This window comes from Oncorhynchus keta, chromosome 19 (assembly GCF_023373465.1).
Source record: "Oncorhynchus keta strain PuntledgeMale-10-30-2019 chromosome 19, Oket_V2, whole genome shotgun sequence".
In the NCBI taxonomy this organism is placed as follows: domain Eukaryota; kingdom Metazoa; phylum Chordata; class Actinopteri; order Salmoniformes; family Salmonidae; genus Oncorhynchus; species Oncorhynchus keta.
Genome location: NC_068439.1, coordinates 64,312,406 through 64,329,221, shown reverse-complemented (window position 1 = coordinate 64,329,221; position 16,816 = coordinate 64,312,406). Strand labels below are relative to the sequence as shown.

At 47.8% G+C, this 16,816-nt stretch overlaps 1 protein-coding gene across 11 annotated transcripts in view; it reads left to right on the top strand.

Moving 5' to 3' along the window:
* The window catches only part of LOC118398685 (protein FAM184A-like), a 120,923-nt gene that overhangs the window by 82,213 nt on the left and 21,894 nt on the right, over positions 1–16,816 (top strand). For all 11 annotated transcript variants that reach the window (XR_008071160.1, XM_052471010.1, XM_052471009.1 and 8 more), the window contains 2 exons: positions 2,972–3,125; positions 3,526–3,653. Coding sequence is in view for 10 of the 11 variants with exons in the window: in XM_052471010.1 (XP_052326970.1) it covers positions 2,972–3,125; positions 3,526–3,653 (282 nt within the window). In the remaining variant the exon portion in view is untranslated. The remainder of the gene's footprint in view (positions 1–2,971; positions 3,126–3,525; positions 3,654–16,816) is intronic.

Here is a 16,816-nt window from a genome sequence, read left to right as displayed (position 1 = left end):
ATGTGGTGCAGTAATGTAATATTATGGGAATGTTTTGGGAATCTGGCGTGACATCTGTGTAATAGTAATTCAGATGGTTATGAGTTTGTTGTCAGCACAGCCGGGGGAAATACACTTGGGTCCATAAGCCAGTAACTTCATGCTCAGAGCCAACTCTTTTAAAATCAGCCGCTCTGCTCATAGAGCTCTTTATAGGACATGAGAGTCATGTAGCAAGATGAAGCCATATCGATCAGCACGGGTCATGAATGTACTTCTATGGGTTCATGCTTGAAAGGCAGATTGTCAGTCAGGCTCATGCATGGGTTAACTGTGTAGGTCTTTGTCAGGAAGACGATTGGCTCTGTTAATTTATTCACTGGTGTTTACTAAGTAAATGCATCTGGGTGCAGGGTTCACTGTGGCACCATCTCAGCTGGAGCAAGCTGCATTTCCTCCTCGCAAAACAACTAATACTGGATAGCCAAAGAGCGGGTACCATTTTGTGGCAGAACAGATATGCCCAACTCTCCGTCTTTACATATAAGACTTACTGACTGTACCCTAAAACACTGACATTTCAGTACTGATCTGGGCATTTCATAATCAAGGTTGAAGTATGAATCAGAACTTATTTATTAGTCCAGAAAATACCCAGTACGTGAAAATAGACTTCTGAAAAATATAACGACATTCACATTTTCAAACACTGAATCTTTTATTTCCAAAGAAAAGGGAACAAATTAGTTTTTCTGCACTCAACACTCCATTATACAGTCAAGGCCGTTTTGAAATGCATTTAACCTTACTCAGAGGCTTCGTTTGAGATTCTAAAACCCTCGGTTGAAGTTTATGTTAAGGGGTCATGCAGGCGTTATGCAAAGCTGACACATTGTCCCTGAGCATTCTGTCTCACCTCTCCAGCCACAGATTGGATTAGAAGTATAAGACCTATGAGTCATCGGAGATTGAATGGGCCGACGAGTCTTTCCTGTCTGCTAATGAAAGAACATAGCTCACAATCCTTCCCTAGGAACACATTTATCTCAATAGCTGTTCTCTCTTTAAAAAGATGCTAGGTTGACTCAATGTTGTTTCTTATAACCTTTTGCGGGGATAAATGTACTTGGGTTTAGTTTGTTCTAGACATGTTTTATGAGGAGAAAGTCATTTGGAGTGTAGTAAAGCAACCAGAACTGTCTTGTTTGAGGCATTAGGGACAAATTCAGTTTCTCCTTGCCTGCAGGAGGAACACACATCCCCTGATTGTATCTGTTTGCATCACAAACTCTGTTATTGTTATACAATAACTAATAAAATGCTCATTTTAACATCCAATCTAGATCTCTACTTTTTCACAGTAAAACATTTCCTGTAAATCCCTTAGTTCTAGGTATGAACACACAATACGGTGTCTCTTGGGATTCTCGCAAACTATCGTTTTTTTCTCCGTTCAATCTTATTTTTAATTTGTGCACAGGCTGCAGACAGTATCAACTGCATGAATGAGACTGCGCACAGACCTAACAGACCCAGAGCTTTGGACCTGAGAGAAAATATATAGATCATTTACTAGCCTTGTCCCATACCATTGTCAACCAATACATGAACAAACACACTTAGGAATTAGCTAAAACACAAACACGACCCAAGGACCACCAGCCTAACAATTAACATCTAGATACTACACTACATAGACTCTGACAAATAGTCATTCAAATAAGCCTTGTTACTGAGATAGCTATTCCCTCTAACTCCCATGTTTCTACAGTACATGGTTTGATATGGAACTTTGTTTGTGTGCGATGGGAGACTTTAGCTTGTTATCTATTCTAAAAGGGCTGCTGTCGCTACGGGGTTCTTCCCCCACTGAGGTTAGGAACATTGCTTTCTACTGAACTCTCCCAGCAGGAGCCTATTAGAGGCCTTGCTGCCTAGCCACAGAATGTCCCCCCTGACGGCCATTAGAATGATACTGACATGACCTAACCTTTTACTTCTCCACAAGGACACTGTGCCGACACACACACAGTGATGTGGCTCAACCACTAACTGTTGGATACAATATTCAACAAACATAATTGCTAAGAACATCATGCCTCAGCTGATTTATTCTTGTTTACTTTGTAAGGCCTACCTATTTGATTTAATATTATACAAGTCATATGTTGATTGAAAAGGCCCTGTTATCTTTCTGTTTCCATCTAAATCGTGTTTTATCCCTATCAATCTGGTGTTGTGGCCCCAGTCTCTCTGTATATATATATATATCTCTCTCTGGCTCTCTCTTCTCTCTCTCTCTACTCTCTTTCTTTGTCTCTTTCTTTGTCTACCCCCTCCCTTCCTCTCTCCCTCCCATGATTGGTGATTGTAGTGTGATATGAAAGGTGTATTCATGAGGTTTGACAAGTACCAGGTGTCTAGTGTTACTTTATGGAGCTGTGACCTTATCCTTGCCATGTTAACGGCTCTGTGTCTACTTAATTGAGTTTAGAGTGGCGTATTGTGTGCTGGTTTGCTTGCTGTTGCTGGAAAACCTTCCAAAAGCCCCAACAAGCTGCTGATGATATGCTTAAGTGCTAATTAATCGTAATATAATTCCATAGTGATCAGGAATACTGTTTAGAACACGTCTTTTGGCTCTATGGTGCTATGCCACTGCCTGAGTACCTTTCAGCCTTTTTGTTACTGAACTACACTTAGTCCAACAGCAACATACAGGTTGAGTTGAACTGATGCTGTTGCAAGATTCTCCCAAACTGATCTTTCTCTTTACCATCTGAACTCTTCATATATGTTTCAGACTTTCCCTTCTAGCGATGAAAATAATGGTTATTTTTTTTCATTAACCAGTGCCGTCAACAAGATGAAAACCGGTATCCATGCCAAAACATTATATACAATGATTTGTATGTCATTAGTTTGTCCTTGTCCTAACCTGTGTGTGTCCCTCCTGACCTCTGAACTCGCGTGTGTGTGTGTGTGTGTGTAGAAGCTGGAGCATCGTCTGCGACAGCAGCACCACATAGAGCTCCAGTCTGTGAGAGAGGCTCACAGACACAGCATTGAGACGCTCAAACAGCAGTCAGAGCAGGAGCTGCAGACTCTACGCTTCGAGCTGGAGGACGAGGGCAAGGCCATGCTGGGTAAGAGCCATGCTGGGTTAGGGTCTGATGGGGGAATGGTTCTCCGGGTCTCACACTGGGTTAAGGGCCCAGTCAGGGAGGGGGCCACATTGGGTTGAAGCCCTAACAACGAAGGCCATGTTGGGTAAGGACCTTGAGAGAGAGAAAGTCCATGTGTAGTGATAGAGGACCATTCCAGGTAAATACTAGACTTGGTTGAAGCCTTTAGAAAAAGCCATTGGAAGCTCGTCTTGCTAAACACAGCCTGACACTCCTCCCATTAGGAATCAAGGCAACGCTGGATATTCCATCACATAGCTTATTAGAAGCAGGAGATGTACTGTGTGATGAATGTCTTTTAATTAGCTAGAGGCGAGCTCCCTAAGGACCCTGTCTGTCTCTCTATCTCTTTGGTTCCTAGCCTCTCTGCGCTCTGAGCTGAACCACCTCCATGCCTCGGCCATAGAACATCTACGGCAGACCCACCAACAGGAGACGGCTGCAGCTAAACTGGAGCTGGAGAACGCCCTGGAGAACAGCCGGACACAGGTCAGAGTCACCGGGACTTACTGGCATTCCACATATCACTTAGTTAACAGAGATAATGGAAACAATATGGAGGGGCCAGAATTAGTTTGTACTACAGTATGATTGGATATTGACCATGAACAACAGCATTGTAAAAAAATATGTTGGCATTGTAATCGCCTTTAACAGCAGGCAATTTTGCATAGTGGCTTAATGATGAGGTTAGACATTAGCTCAATGAATGAGGATAGATAATGATATTAAAAAAGGGAGAAATAGTAAAAAAATCTAGATAATCCTTCTGTGCCTTTTATTCTGCAGACTGAAATGCGTTTCCAAAAATGGCCATAGAAGAGAAATATCTCCCTTGGCAACAGCCCTTTTTTTCTCTTCTCCACTCTGGCTTCTGTTGCTTGTATATTCACACATCTGAATAGCTGTGTGGCTTGTTGGAAACAGCTTGAGCAAGAGTAAGCAGTGGGTTGGAACCTGGGGTTCTGTCCTCCTAGAGAGAGAACAAGTGACGGCCTCCCTCCCTCCCACACACAGACAGACAAACACACACACTCCACAGAGAAAGGGTATTTTAAAATGCTCAATACATCCTCCATTTGCTCCCGATTCCTCGACTTTCTGCAACATATCTGGGTGCTTTATAACACTAACACATGCGCTATTCACAGAAACAAAGATATTAACTATTGCCTATTGTACATAACCAATAGCTTTGCCACACCCAGATTACAGTATGTGCAGTTTAAAAGATGGAAGGCTGATGTGTCTGTTAGAGAGCAGTAGGTTTACCTCCCATAATACCAGCACTCTGAGCCGGTCCAACTCCTGTCAACGGGCTCTTCATCTCAGGCATAAATCACTCTAATTAAGTCTAATGCCCTGGGTCCTCTCTCATCGCCATGGCAGAGCCAGATGTTCAGGACCAGGCACACAGCTGTTTCTGAGGGGACCTACTCCTACGCTAGTCAGCTTACAGCAAGGTCAAAAGGCAAATACAAGTTCTACCTGCCAAATAAAAGAAGATACGAGCCAGGGTACCTACTGCAGTGCGAGCAGGTTCACTTTCCACAGTGACACATAAATCATCTTAGCCTCTTACAGCAGACAGGCCCCTATCACAACAGAAGCAGGCTACTGTGTCAGTTATGACAGGGTTTTATTTTGTTTTTGTTTGTCTGACGATGAGGAAAATGGCCGCGACAGCAAAGCAGAAATGTGTCCCAGTAAGCAATTTCAATGTGTGATCCATCTCCTGTTGTAATTCGAGGATACCTGGGGAAAAAAACAGGGAATATATTGAGGTCTTTTGAGGTGGGATTCTAGCGCTTGTTTGACAGAATCAAATCTAATTTTATTTGTCAAATGCGCCGAATACAACAGCTATTCGTTCACCTTATCCACCTTACAGTGAAATGCTGACTTACAAGCCCTTAACCTACGATGCAGATTTAAGAAATATTCCTAATAAACAGGAAATAATAATAACAAATAATTAAAGAGCAACAATAAAATAACAATAGTGAGGCTATATACAGGGGGTACCGGTACAGAGTCAATGTGTGGGGGCACCGGTTAATTGAGGTAATATGTACATGTAGGTAGAGTTATTAAAGTGACTATGCATAGATAATAACAGAGAGTAGCAGCAGTGTAATGGGGGGGGTTAGGGTAGCCATTTGATTAGATATTCAGGAGTCTTATGGCTTGGGGGTAGAAGCTGTTAAGAAGCCATTTGGAGCTAGACTTGGTGCTCCAGTACCGCTTGCCGTGCGGTAGCAGAGAGAACTGTCTATGACTAGGGTGGCTGGAGTCTTTGACCATTTTTAGGGCCTTCCTCTGACACCGCCTGGTATAGAGGTCCTGGATGGCAGGATGCTTGGCCCCAGTGATGTACTGGGCCGTATGCACTACCCTCTTGCAGTCGGAGGCCCGAGCAGTTACCATACCTGGCGGTGATGCAACCAGTCAGGATGCTCTCGATGGTGCAACTGTATAAACTTTTGAAGATCTGAGGACCCATTCCAAATCTTTTCAGTCTCCTGAGGGGGAATAGGTTTTGTCGTGCCCGCTTCACGACTGTCTTGGTGTGCTTGGACCATGTTAGTTTCTTGGTGATGTGGACACCAAGGAACTTGAAGCTCTCAACCTGCTCCATTACAGCCCCGTCGATGAGAATGGGGGCGTGCTCGGTCCTCAATTTCCTGTAGTCGAAAATGATCTCCTTTGTCTTGATCACGCTGAAGGAGAGGTTGTTGTCCTGGCACCACACGGCCAGGTCTCTGACCTTCTCCCTATAGGCTGTCTCGTCGTTGTCGGTGATAAGGCCGTTGTGTCATCGGCAAACTTAATAATGGTGTTGGGGTCGTGGCTGGCCAAGCAGTGATGGGTGAACAAGGAATACAGGAGGGGACTGAGCACGCACCCCTGAGGGGGCCCCGTATTGAGGATCAGCGTGGCGGATGTGTTTTTACCTACCCTTACCACCTGGTGGGGTGGCCCGTCCAGGATCCAGTTGCAGAGGGAGGTGTTTAGTCCCAGGGTCCTTAGCTTAGTGATGAGCTTTGAGGGCACTATGGTGTTGAACATTGAGCTTTAGTCAATGAATAGCATTCTCACATAGGTGTTCCTTTTGTCCAGGTGTGAAAGGGCAGTGTGGAGTACAATAGAGATTGCATCATCTGTGGATCTGTTGGGGCAGTATGCAAATTGGATCTAGGGTTTCTGGGATGATGATGTGAGCCATGACCAGACTTTCAAAGCAGTGCTACGGGTCAGTAGACATTTAGGCAGGTTACCTTAATCTTATTGGGCACAGAGACTATGGTGGTCTGCTTGAAACATGTTTCTATTACAGACTCAGACAGGAAGAGGTTGAATATGTCAGTGAAGACACTTGTCATTTGATCAGCGCATGCTCTGAGTACACGCCCTGGTAATCCGTCTGGCCATGTGGTCTTGTGAATGATGACCTGTTTAAAGGACTTACTCACATTGGCTGCGGGGAGCATGATCACACAGTCGTCTGGAACAGCTGATGCTCTCATGTACGTTTCAGTGTTATTTGCCTCGAAGTGAGCATAGAAGTAATTTAGCTTGTCTGGTAAGCTCGTGTCACTGGGCAGCTCGCGGCTGTGGTTCCTTTTGCAGTCTGTAATAGTTTGCAAGCACTGCAACATCCGACGAGCGTCGGAGTTGGTGTAGTACGATTCAATCTTAGTCCTGTATTGATGCTTTGCCTGTTTGATGGTTCGTCGGAGGGCATATTGGATTTCTTATAATCTTCCGGGTAAAAATGCCGCTCCTTGACAGCGGCAGTTCTACCCTTTAGCTCAGTGTGGATGTTGCCTGTAATCCATGGCCTCTGGTTGGGATATGTGCATACAGTCACTGTGGGGACGGTGTCATTGATGCACTTATTGATGAAGCCATTGACTGATGTGGTGTACTCCTCAATTTTTTTTTATTTTTTATTTCACCTTTATTTAACCAGGTAGGTAAGTTGAGAACAAGTTCTCATTTACAATTGCGACCTGGCCAAGATAAAGCAAAGCAGTTTGACACATACAACGACACAGAGTTACACATGGAGTAAAACAAACATACAGTCACTAATACAGTATAAACTAGTCTATATACAATGTGAGCAAATGAGGTGAGATAAGGGAGGTAAAGGCAAAAAATGCCATGGTGGCAAAGTAAATACAAAATATCAAGTAAAACACTGGAATGGTAGATTTTCAGTGGAAGAATGTGCAAAGTAGAAATAAAAATAATGGGATACAAAGGAGCAAAATAAATACAGTAGGGAAAGAGGTAGTTGTTTGGGCTAAATTATAGGTGGGCTATGTACAGGTGCAGTAATCTATGAGCTGCTCTGACAGTTGGTGCTTAAAGCTAGTGAGGGAGATAAGTGTTTCCAGTTTCAGAGATTTTTGTAGTTCGTTCCAGTCATTGGCAGCAGAGAACTTGAAGGAGAGGCGGCCAAAGAAAGAGCGCATGCTACAGGTGGGTGATGCTATGGTGACCAGCGAGCTGAGATAAGGGGGGACTTTACCTAGCAGAGTCTTGTAGATGACATGGAGGCAGTGGGTTTGGCGACGAGTATGAAGCGAGGGCCAGCCAACGAGAGCGTACAGGTCGCAATGGTGGGTAGTATATGGGGCTTTGGTGACAAAACGGATTGCACTGTGATAGACTGCATCCAATTGGTTGAGTAGGGTATTGGAGGCTATTTTGTAAATGACATCGCCGAAGTCGAGGATTGGTAGGATGGTCAGTTTTACAAGGGTATGTTTGGCAGCATGAGTGAAGGATGCTTTGTTGCAAAATAGGAAGCCAATTCTAGATTTAACTTTGGATTGGAGATGTTTGGTGTGGGTCTGGAAGGAGAGTTTACAGTCTAACCAGACACCTAGGTATTTGTAGTTGTCCACGTATTCTAAGTCAGAGCCGTCCAGAGTAGTGATGTTGGACAGGCGGGCAGGTGTAGGCAGCGATCGGATGAAGAGCATGCATTTAGTTTTACTTGTATTTAAGAGCAATTGGAGGCCACGTAAGGAGAGTTGTATGGCATTGAAGCTTGCCTGGAGGGTTGTTAACACAGTGTCCAAAGAAGGGCCAGAAGTATACAGAATGGTGTCGTCTGCAGCAAGAGCGACATCATTGATGTATACAGAGAAGAGAGTCGGTCCAAGAATTGAACCCTGTGGCACCCCCATAGAGACTGCCAGAGGTCCGGACAGCAGACCCTTTGATTTGACACACTGAACTCTTATCAGAGAAGTAGTTGGTGAACCAGGTGAGGCAATCATTTGAGAAACCAAGGCTGTCGAGTCTGCCGATGAGGATATGGTGATTGACAGAGTCGAAAGCCTTGGCCAGATCAATGAATACGGCTGCACAGTAATGTTTCTTATCGATGGCGGTTAAGATATCGTTTAGGACCTTGAGCGTGGCTGAGGTGCACCCATGACCAGCTCTGAAACCAGATTGCATAGCAGAGAAGGTATGGCGAGATTCGAAATGGTCGTTAATCTGTTTGTTGACTTGGCTTTCGAAGACCTTAGAAAGGCAGGGTAGGATAGATATAATAGGTCTGTAGCAGTTTGGGTCAAGAGTGTCCCCCCCTTTGAAGAGGGGGATGACCGCAGCTGCTTTCCAGTCTTTGGGAATCTCAGACGACACGAAAGAGAGGTTGAACAGGCTAGTAATAGGGGTGGCAATAATTTCGGCAGATAATTTTAGAAAGAAAGGGTCCGGATTGTCTAGCCCGGCTGATTTGTAGGGGTCCAGATTTTGCAGATCTTTCAGAACATCAGCTGACTGGATTTGGGAGAAGGAGGAATGGGGAAGGCTTGGGTGAGTTGCTGTGGGGGTGCAGTGCTGTTGACCGGGGTAGGAGTAGCCAGGTGGAAAGCATGGCCAGCCGTAGAAAAATGCTTATTGAAATTCTCAATTATAGTGGATTTATCAGTGGTGACAGTGTTTCCTATCTTCAGTGCAGTGGGCAGCTGGGAGGAGGTGTTCTCATTCTCCATGGACTTTACAGTGTCCCAGAAATTTTTTGAGTTAGTGTTGCAGGAAGCAAATGTCTGCTTAAAAAAGCTAGCCTTGGCTTTTCTAACTGCCTGTGTATAATGGTTTCTAGCTTCCCTGAACAGCTGCATATCACGGGGGCTGTTCGATGCTAATGCAGAACGCCATAGGATGTTTTTCTTCCAATGTCATTGGAAGAATCGTGGAACATATTCCAGTCTGTGCTAGCAAAACAGTCCTGTAGCTTATCTGTTTCATCTGACCACTTTTTTATTGACCGAGTCACTGGTGCTTCCTGCTTTAGTTTTTGCTTGTAAGCAGGAATCGGGAGGATAGAATTAGGGCCAAATGGAGGGCGAGGGAAAGCTTTGTACCCGTTTCTATGTGTGAAGTAAAGGTGGTCTACAGTTTTTTCCCCCTCTGGTTGCTTATTTAACATGCTGGTATAAGTTAGGTAAAACAGATTTAAGTTTCCCTGCATTAAAGTCCCCATTCACTAGGAGCGGCGCCTCTGGATGAGCGTTTTCCTGTTGGCTTATGGCCGTATACAGCTCATTGAGTGCGGTCTTAGTGCCAACATCGGTTTCTGCTGGTAAATAGACAGCTATGAAGAATATAGATGGAAACTCTCTTGGTAGATAGTGTGGTCTACAGCTTATCATGAGATACTCTACCTCAGGCGAGCAAAACCTCAACCACGTTTCCGAGAGAGAGATATTGATTGATTGATTGATTCATTTGAGGGAGAACACTTAAGTTCACATAGGACACCAGATAGGAAAAACTCACCCTAGCTGCCCGGCACATAGACTATTACAGTATAGATACTGGAGACTTGACAGGGGGGGTCGGAGGACACTGTGGCCCCATCCAATGATATGCCCGGACAGGGCCAACCAGGCAAGATATAACCCCACACTACTAGAGGGATATCAACAGACTAACTTACTACCCTCAGACAAAGGCTGAGTTTAGCCCACGAAGATCTCCTCCACCGCACAAGCCTGAGGGGGGGCGCAAAACCGGACAGGAAGATCACGTCAATGACGCACACATCTTAGGGACTGCATGGGAGAGCGCTAGTAAGCCAGTGACTCAGCCTCCATAATGGGGTCAGAGGCAGAGAATCCCAGTGGAAAGAGGGGTGCCAGCCAGGCAGAGACAGCAAGGGTGGTTCGTCACTCCAGTGCCTTGCCGTTCACCGTTGCACCCATGGGCCAGACTACACTCAAATCATAGGACCAACTGAAGAGATGAGTCTTCAGTAAAGACTTAAATATCGAGAACAAGTTTGCGTCTCTCACATGGATAGGCAGACCATTCTATAAAAATTGAGCCCTATAGGAGAAAGCCCTGCCTCCAGCTGTTTGCTTACAAATTCTAGGGACAATAAGGAGGCTTGCGTCTTGTGACCGTAGCGTACGTGTAGGTATGTACGGCAGGACCTAATCGGAGAGATGGGTAGGAGCAAGTCCATGTAATGCTTTGTAGGTTAGCAGTAAAACCTTGAAATCAGATCTAGCCTTAACAGGAAGCCAGAGGCTGGCACTGGAGTAATATGATCACATTTTGGGGTTCTAGTCAAGATTCTAGCAGCTGTATTTAGCACTATTTGAAGTTTATTTAGTGCTTTATCCGGGTAGCTGGAGAGTCTGTGTGTTCAGTAGTCAGATATGTCAGGACACACCCCTGTCTCTCTCTCTCTATGTCCCATATGACTGTTTGATTTACTAGCCGCTGAGCCATCCCTCCCTCCCGGTGGGTGGGACTCCTAATCATTTAAATGCATTATGCCTATACTAACCGTACATCGACTTATCTTTAATTATACAGATATCCTAATCACAGCAGTCAGTTGTCTCCCAGACTGTACGGCTGTTGTTACCTTTTATGGACATGTGTTGTGTTTTTACCCAGTAAATGGTAAAGCTCTGATCTTTAGAATGAACATGTACCTTCAGCGCTTTAATCAAAGAGCCTTAGCAACAGCGAGCATGTTGTTTTCCTTTGAACAGCCCCACTAGCCCAGCAGCCCTGGCAGACAGTAAATTGATGGGGCCATCTGAAGAGAGGTACAAAGTGTTGCTCGTCCTCTTTCTGGGAGACAGAGAATGGTTTCTAAGAAAGAACTCCCTGTGCTGAGCCGTGGAACGTTTGGCGTGGCCGCAGGGCCCGCGTTGAGCGCTGTGTTGCCTTAGCTTTAATTGTGGACCCCTGAGAGATGGACGGTGCTGGCTCGTTTAATGAGATTAGCAGGACTGGTCTGCGGTGTTGGTAATTACATTTGCTGGGGATAGTGATCAGCTGTCCCCACAGATGAAAGCTCAGCTTCTTACAGACAAATGGCTCTGAAGAATGTTTATTTTCTATACTCCCCTGGTACATCTTGTCTCTCTCTCTCTGTGTGTGTGTGTGTGTGTGTGTGTGTGTGTGTGTGTGTGTGTGTGTGTGTGTGTGTGTGTGTGTGTGTGCGTACATGTGTGTGCGTGCATGCGAACATGTGTATGTGTGTGCGTGCATGCGAACATGATTATGGAGAGGTCTGTGCCATATTACCTAATGTTTTTTGTATCTGATGTCTAATCTTCTCACACTGATTCCTCAAAACAATGAGACCCTTCTTAATGAAATCTCACACAGCTCTTTATGCTCAGTGAATCTCCAACAATTGAAGCATTGCTAATGGCTACTCATCCGCAGCGAACCTATTTTTCACAGGGAAGATGGGCCGCGGCCTGTTTGCAAACTGATAAATGCCTCTATTTTCCCAGATGAATGGGCAGATGGTAAGGATTGGGGGAGGTGCGCTCCTGTCATCTCTAATATAGGGATCAATAGAACTGCTACAGATTTGGGATCTTAATTTGACCTATATCGTCACAGCAAAATAATCCTGCAGCAACAGGATTTGAACATTTTAGTCCATAATGTTGCTTGATAAGTGGTTAGGCGATTAGCTGGCCAAAAGTAGGCTACATGAGAAGTGCAATACTATTCATATAAAGTTGGGTTGGGTTTTCAGTGAATTTCTGTAAATCAAGATGGTCATCTGCCTTCTCAGTGATCAAATGAAGCAGTATTGGGAATGATTTTAATTCAAACTACAGGTACTGTATACTTGATCTCCTCATTTCTGGAGGCTGAAGGAAACATTTTGTCTGGTCCTAGGGCTTGTGATCACCTTCCTCTGGCCTTTTGATCACCCTGCTCTGAAACTATAGAGACAGACAGTCCTGTGGAAGCAGGGAGAGAAGAGAGAGAGAGAGAGAGGGGAGCTGGGGCTCAGAGAGTAGATGTCAGGGTTTTCCTGTGGTGAAGTAGAGGAGGACCAAAACGCAGCGTGGTTATATTGACTCATGTTTAATAAAAACGGATAAACATGAACACTACAAAACAATAAACGTGGAAAACTAAAAACAGCCCTATCTGGTGCAAAACACAGAGACAGGAACAATCACCCACAAAACCCAACACAAAACAGGCTACCTAAATATGGTTCCCAATCAGAGACAATGACTAACACCTGCCTCTGATTGAGAACCATATCAGGCCAAACATAGAAATAGACAAACCAGACACACAACATAGAATGCCCACCCAGCTCACGTCCTGACCAACACTAAAACAAGGAAAACACATACGAACGATGGACAGAACGTGACAGAACCCCAAGGTGCGGACTCCGAATGCACAACCTAAACCTATAGGAGAGGGTCTGGGTGGGCATCTCTCCGCGGTGGCGGCTCTGGCGCTGGACGTGGACCCCACTCCATAATTGTCTTAGTCCACCTCCTTAGTGTCCCTTGAGAGGCGACCCTCGCCGCTAACCTTGGCCTAGGAAACCTAACAATGGGCCCCACTGGACTGAGGTAGCTCAGGACCGAGGGGTAGCTCGGGACCGAGGGGAAGCTCGGGACCGAGGGGAAGCTCGGGACCGAGGGGAAGCTCGGGAGCGAGGGGAAGCTCAGGCAGGTTGATGGATCTACCAGATCCTGGCTGGCTGGTGGTTCCGGCAGATCCTGGCTGACTGGCGGATCCTGGCTGACTGGCGGATCCTGGCTGACTAGCGGATCTGGCAAATCCTGGCTGACTGGCACTTCTGGCGGATCCTGGCAGACTGGCGGATCCTGGCTGAATGCCGGATCTAACTGATCCTGGCAGACTGGCGGATCCTGGCTGACTGGCAGATCCTGGCTGACTGGCACTTCTGGCGGATCCTGGCTGAATGGCGGATCTAACTGATCCTGGCCGACTGGCAGATCCTGGCCGACTGGCAGAACCTGGCCGACTGGCAGAACCTGGCCGACTGGCAGAACCTGGCCGACTGGCAGTTCTGGCGAATCCTGGCTGACTGGCAGATCCTGGCCGACTGGCAGTTCTGGCGGATCCTGGCAGACTGGCGGATCCTGGCAGACTGGCGGATCCTGGCAGACTGGCGGATCTAACTGATCCTGGCCGACTGGCGGATCCTGGATGACTGGCAGATCCTGGCCGACTGGCAGATCTGGCAGATCCTGGCCGAATGGCAGATCCTGACCGAATGGCAGATCTGGCGGATCCTGGTAGACTGGCGGATCCTGGTAGACTGGCAGATCCTGGCCGACTGGCAGATCGGGCAGATCCTGGCTGACTGGCACTTCTGGCGGATCCTGGCTGAATGGCGGATCTAACTGATCCTGGCTGACTGGCAGATCCTGGCCGACTGGCAGTTCTGGCGGATCCTGGCAAGACTGGCGGATCCTGGCTGACTGGCGGATCCTGGCCGACTGGCAGTTCTGGCGGATCCTGGCAGACTGGCGGGGCTGGGCAGAATGGCGGCACTGGCGGCGCTGGGCAGACTGGCGGCGCTAGGCAGACTGGTAGCTCAGACGGCGCTGGGCAGACGGGTAGCTCAGACGGCGCTGGGCAGACGGGCGGCGCTGGGCAGACTGGCGGCACTGGCGGCGCTGGGCAGACTGGTAGCTCAGACGGCGCTGGGCAGACGGGTGGCTCAGACTGCGCTGGGCAGACTGGCGGCACTGGCGGCGCTGGGCAGACTGGCGGCACTGGCGGCGCTGGGCAGACTGGCGGCACTTGCGGCGCTGGGCAGACTGGCGGCGCTAGGCAGACGGGTAGCTCAGACGGCGCTGGGCAGACGGGCGGCGCTGGGCAGACTGGCGGCGCTGGGCAGACTGGTAGCTCAGACTGCGCTGGGCAGACGGGTAGCTCAGATGGCGCTGGGCAGACGGGCGGCACTGGCGGCGCTGGACAGACTGGCGGCACTGGCGGCGCTGGACAGACTGGCGGCGCTGGACAGACTGGTAGCTCAGACGGCGCAGGGCAAACGGGCGGCGCTGGGCAGACTGGCGGCGCTGGGCAGACTGGCGGCACTGGCGGCGCTGGGCAGACTGGTAGCTCAGACGGCGCTGGGCAGACAGGTAGCTCAGACGGCGCTTGGCAGACTGGAGAAAAAGGCTCTGGTAGCGCTGGACTGAGGAGCACTGGTGCCTCTGGAATGAGGGGCTCTGGCGCCTCTGGCATGAGGGGCGGTAGCTCTGACAGCGCCGGACAGGCGGGAGACTGGCTGCGCTGGAGAGGAAGGCTCCGGCAGCGCTGGACAGGCGGGACGCACTGTAGGCCTGATGCGTGGTGCTGGCACTGGTATGCCGTGCAAACTATGCCAAACCAACAGCTTTCTTTCTACTCTGTCCAATACATCCTCCACACTCTCAGACTCAGCACTCTGCTTCGCCGACAGCTCCAATTCCATCCATGGCTCTGCCCAGGGTCCTTTTCCGTCAAGGATCTCCTCCCAAGTCCATTTATCCAAATAGTACAGCATCTCCCACTGCTGCTGCTGCTGCTGCTGCTGCTCCTGTTGCTGCTGCTCCTGTTGCTGCTGCCTCTGTTCCTTCTCCTGCTGCTGCTTTTGCCGTTGCCCGTTACCACGCCGCTTGGTCCTTGGTTGGTGGGTGATTCTGTCAGGGTTTTCCTGTGGTGAAGTAGAGGAGGACCAAAACGCAGCGTGGTTATATTGACTCATGTTTAATAAAAACGGATAAACATGAACACTACAAAACAATAAACGTGGAAAACCAAAAACAGCCCTATCTGGTGCAAAACACAGAGACAGGAACAATCAGCCACAAAACCCAACACAAAACAGGCTACCTAAATATGGTTCCCAATCAGAGACAATGACTAACACCTGCCTCTGATTGAGAACCATATCAGGCCAAACATAGAAATAGACAAACCAGACACAACATAGAATGCCCACCCAGCTCACGTCCTGACCAACACTAAAACAAGGAAAACACATACGAACGATGGACAGAACGTGACAGTAGACTTGTCTTCTAATCAGCTCCTCGCTGAGACCTGTCTATTCCCAGTCCACTGTACTGTGCCCTCTAAATCAAATCAAATGTATTTATATAGCCCTTCGTACATCAGCTGATATCTCAAAGTGCTGTACAGAAACCCAGCCTAAAACCCCAAACAGCAAGCAATGCAGGTGTTGAAGCACGTTGGCTAGGAAAAACTCCCTAGAAAGGCCAAAACCTAGGAAGAAACCTAGAGAGGAACCAGGCTATGAGGGGTGGCCAGTCCTCTTCTGGCTGTGCCGGGTGGAGATTATAACAGAACATGGCCAAGATGTTCAAATGTTCCTAAAGGACCAGCATGGTCAAATAATAGGTCTGGGACAGGTAGCACGTCCAGTGAACAGGTCAGGATTCCATAGACACAGGCAGAACAGTTGAAACTGGAGCAGCAGCACGGCCAGGTGGACTGGGGACAGCAAGGAGTCATCATGCCAGGTAGTCCTGAGGCATGGTCCTAGTGCTCAGGTCCTCCGAGAGAGAGAAAGAAAGAGAGAATTAGAGAATTAGAGAGAGCATACTTAAATTCACACAGGACACCGGATAAGACAGGAGAAGTACTCCAGATATAACAAACTGACCCTAGCCCCCCGACACAATCTACTGCAGCATAAATACTGGAGGCTGAGACAAGAGGGGTCAGGAGACACTTTGGCCCCATCCGATGATACCCCCGGACAGGGCCAAACAGGAAGGATATAACCCCACCCACTTTGCCAAAGCACAGCCCCTACACCACTAGAGGAATATCTTCAACCACCAACTTACCATCCTGAGACAAGGCCGAGTATAGCCTACAAAGATCTCCGCCACAGCACAACCCAAGGGGGGGTGCCAACCCAGACAGGAAGATCACATCAGTGACTCAACCCACTCAAGTGACGCACCCCTCCTAGAAACTGCATGAAAGAGCACCAGTAAGCCAGTGACTCAGCCCTCGTAATAGGGTTAGAGGCAGAGAATCCCAGTGCAAAGAGGGGAACCGGCCAGGCAGAGACAGCAAGGGCGGTTCGTTGCTTCAGAGCCTTTCCGTTGACCTTCACACTCTTGGGCCAGACTACACTCAATCATATGACCCACTGAAGAGATGAGTCTTCAGTGAAGACTTAAAGGTTGAGGCCGAGTTTGCGTCTCTCACATGGGTAGGCAGACCATTCCATAAAAATGGAGCTCAATAGGAGAAAGCCCTGCCTCCAGCTGTTTGCTTAGAAATTCTAGGGACAATTAGGAGGCCTGCGTCTTGTGACCATAGCGTACGTGTAGGTATGTACG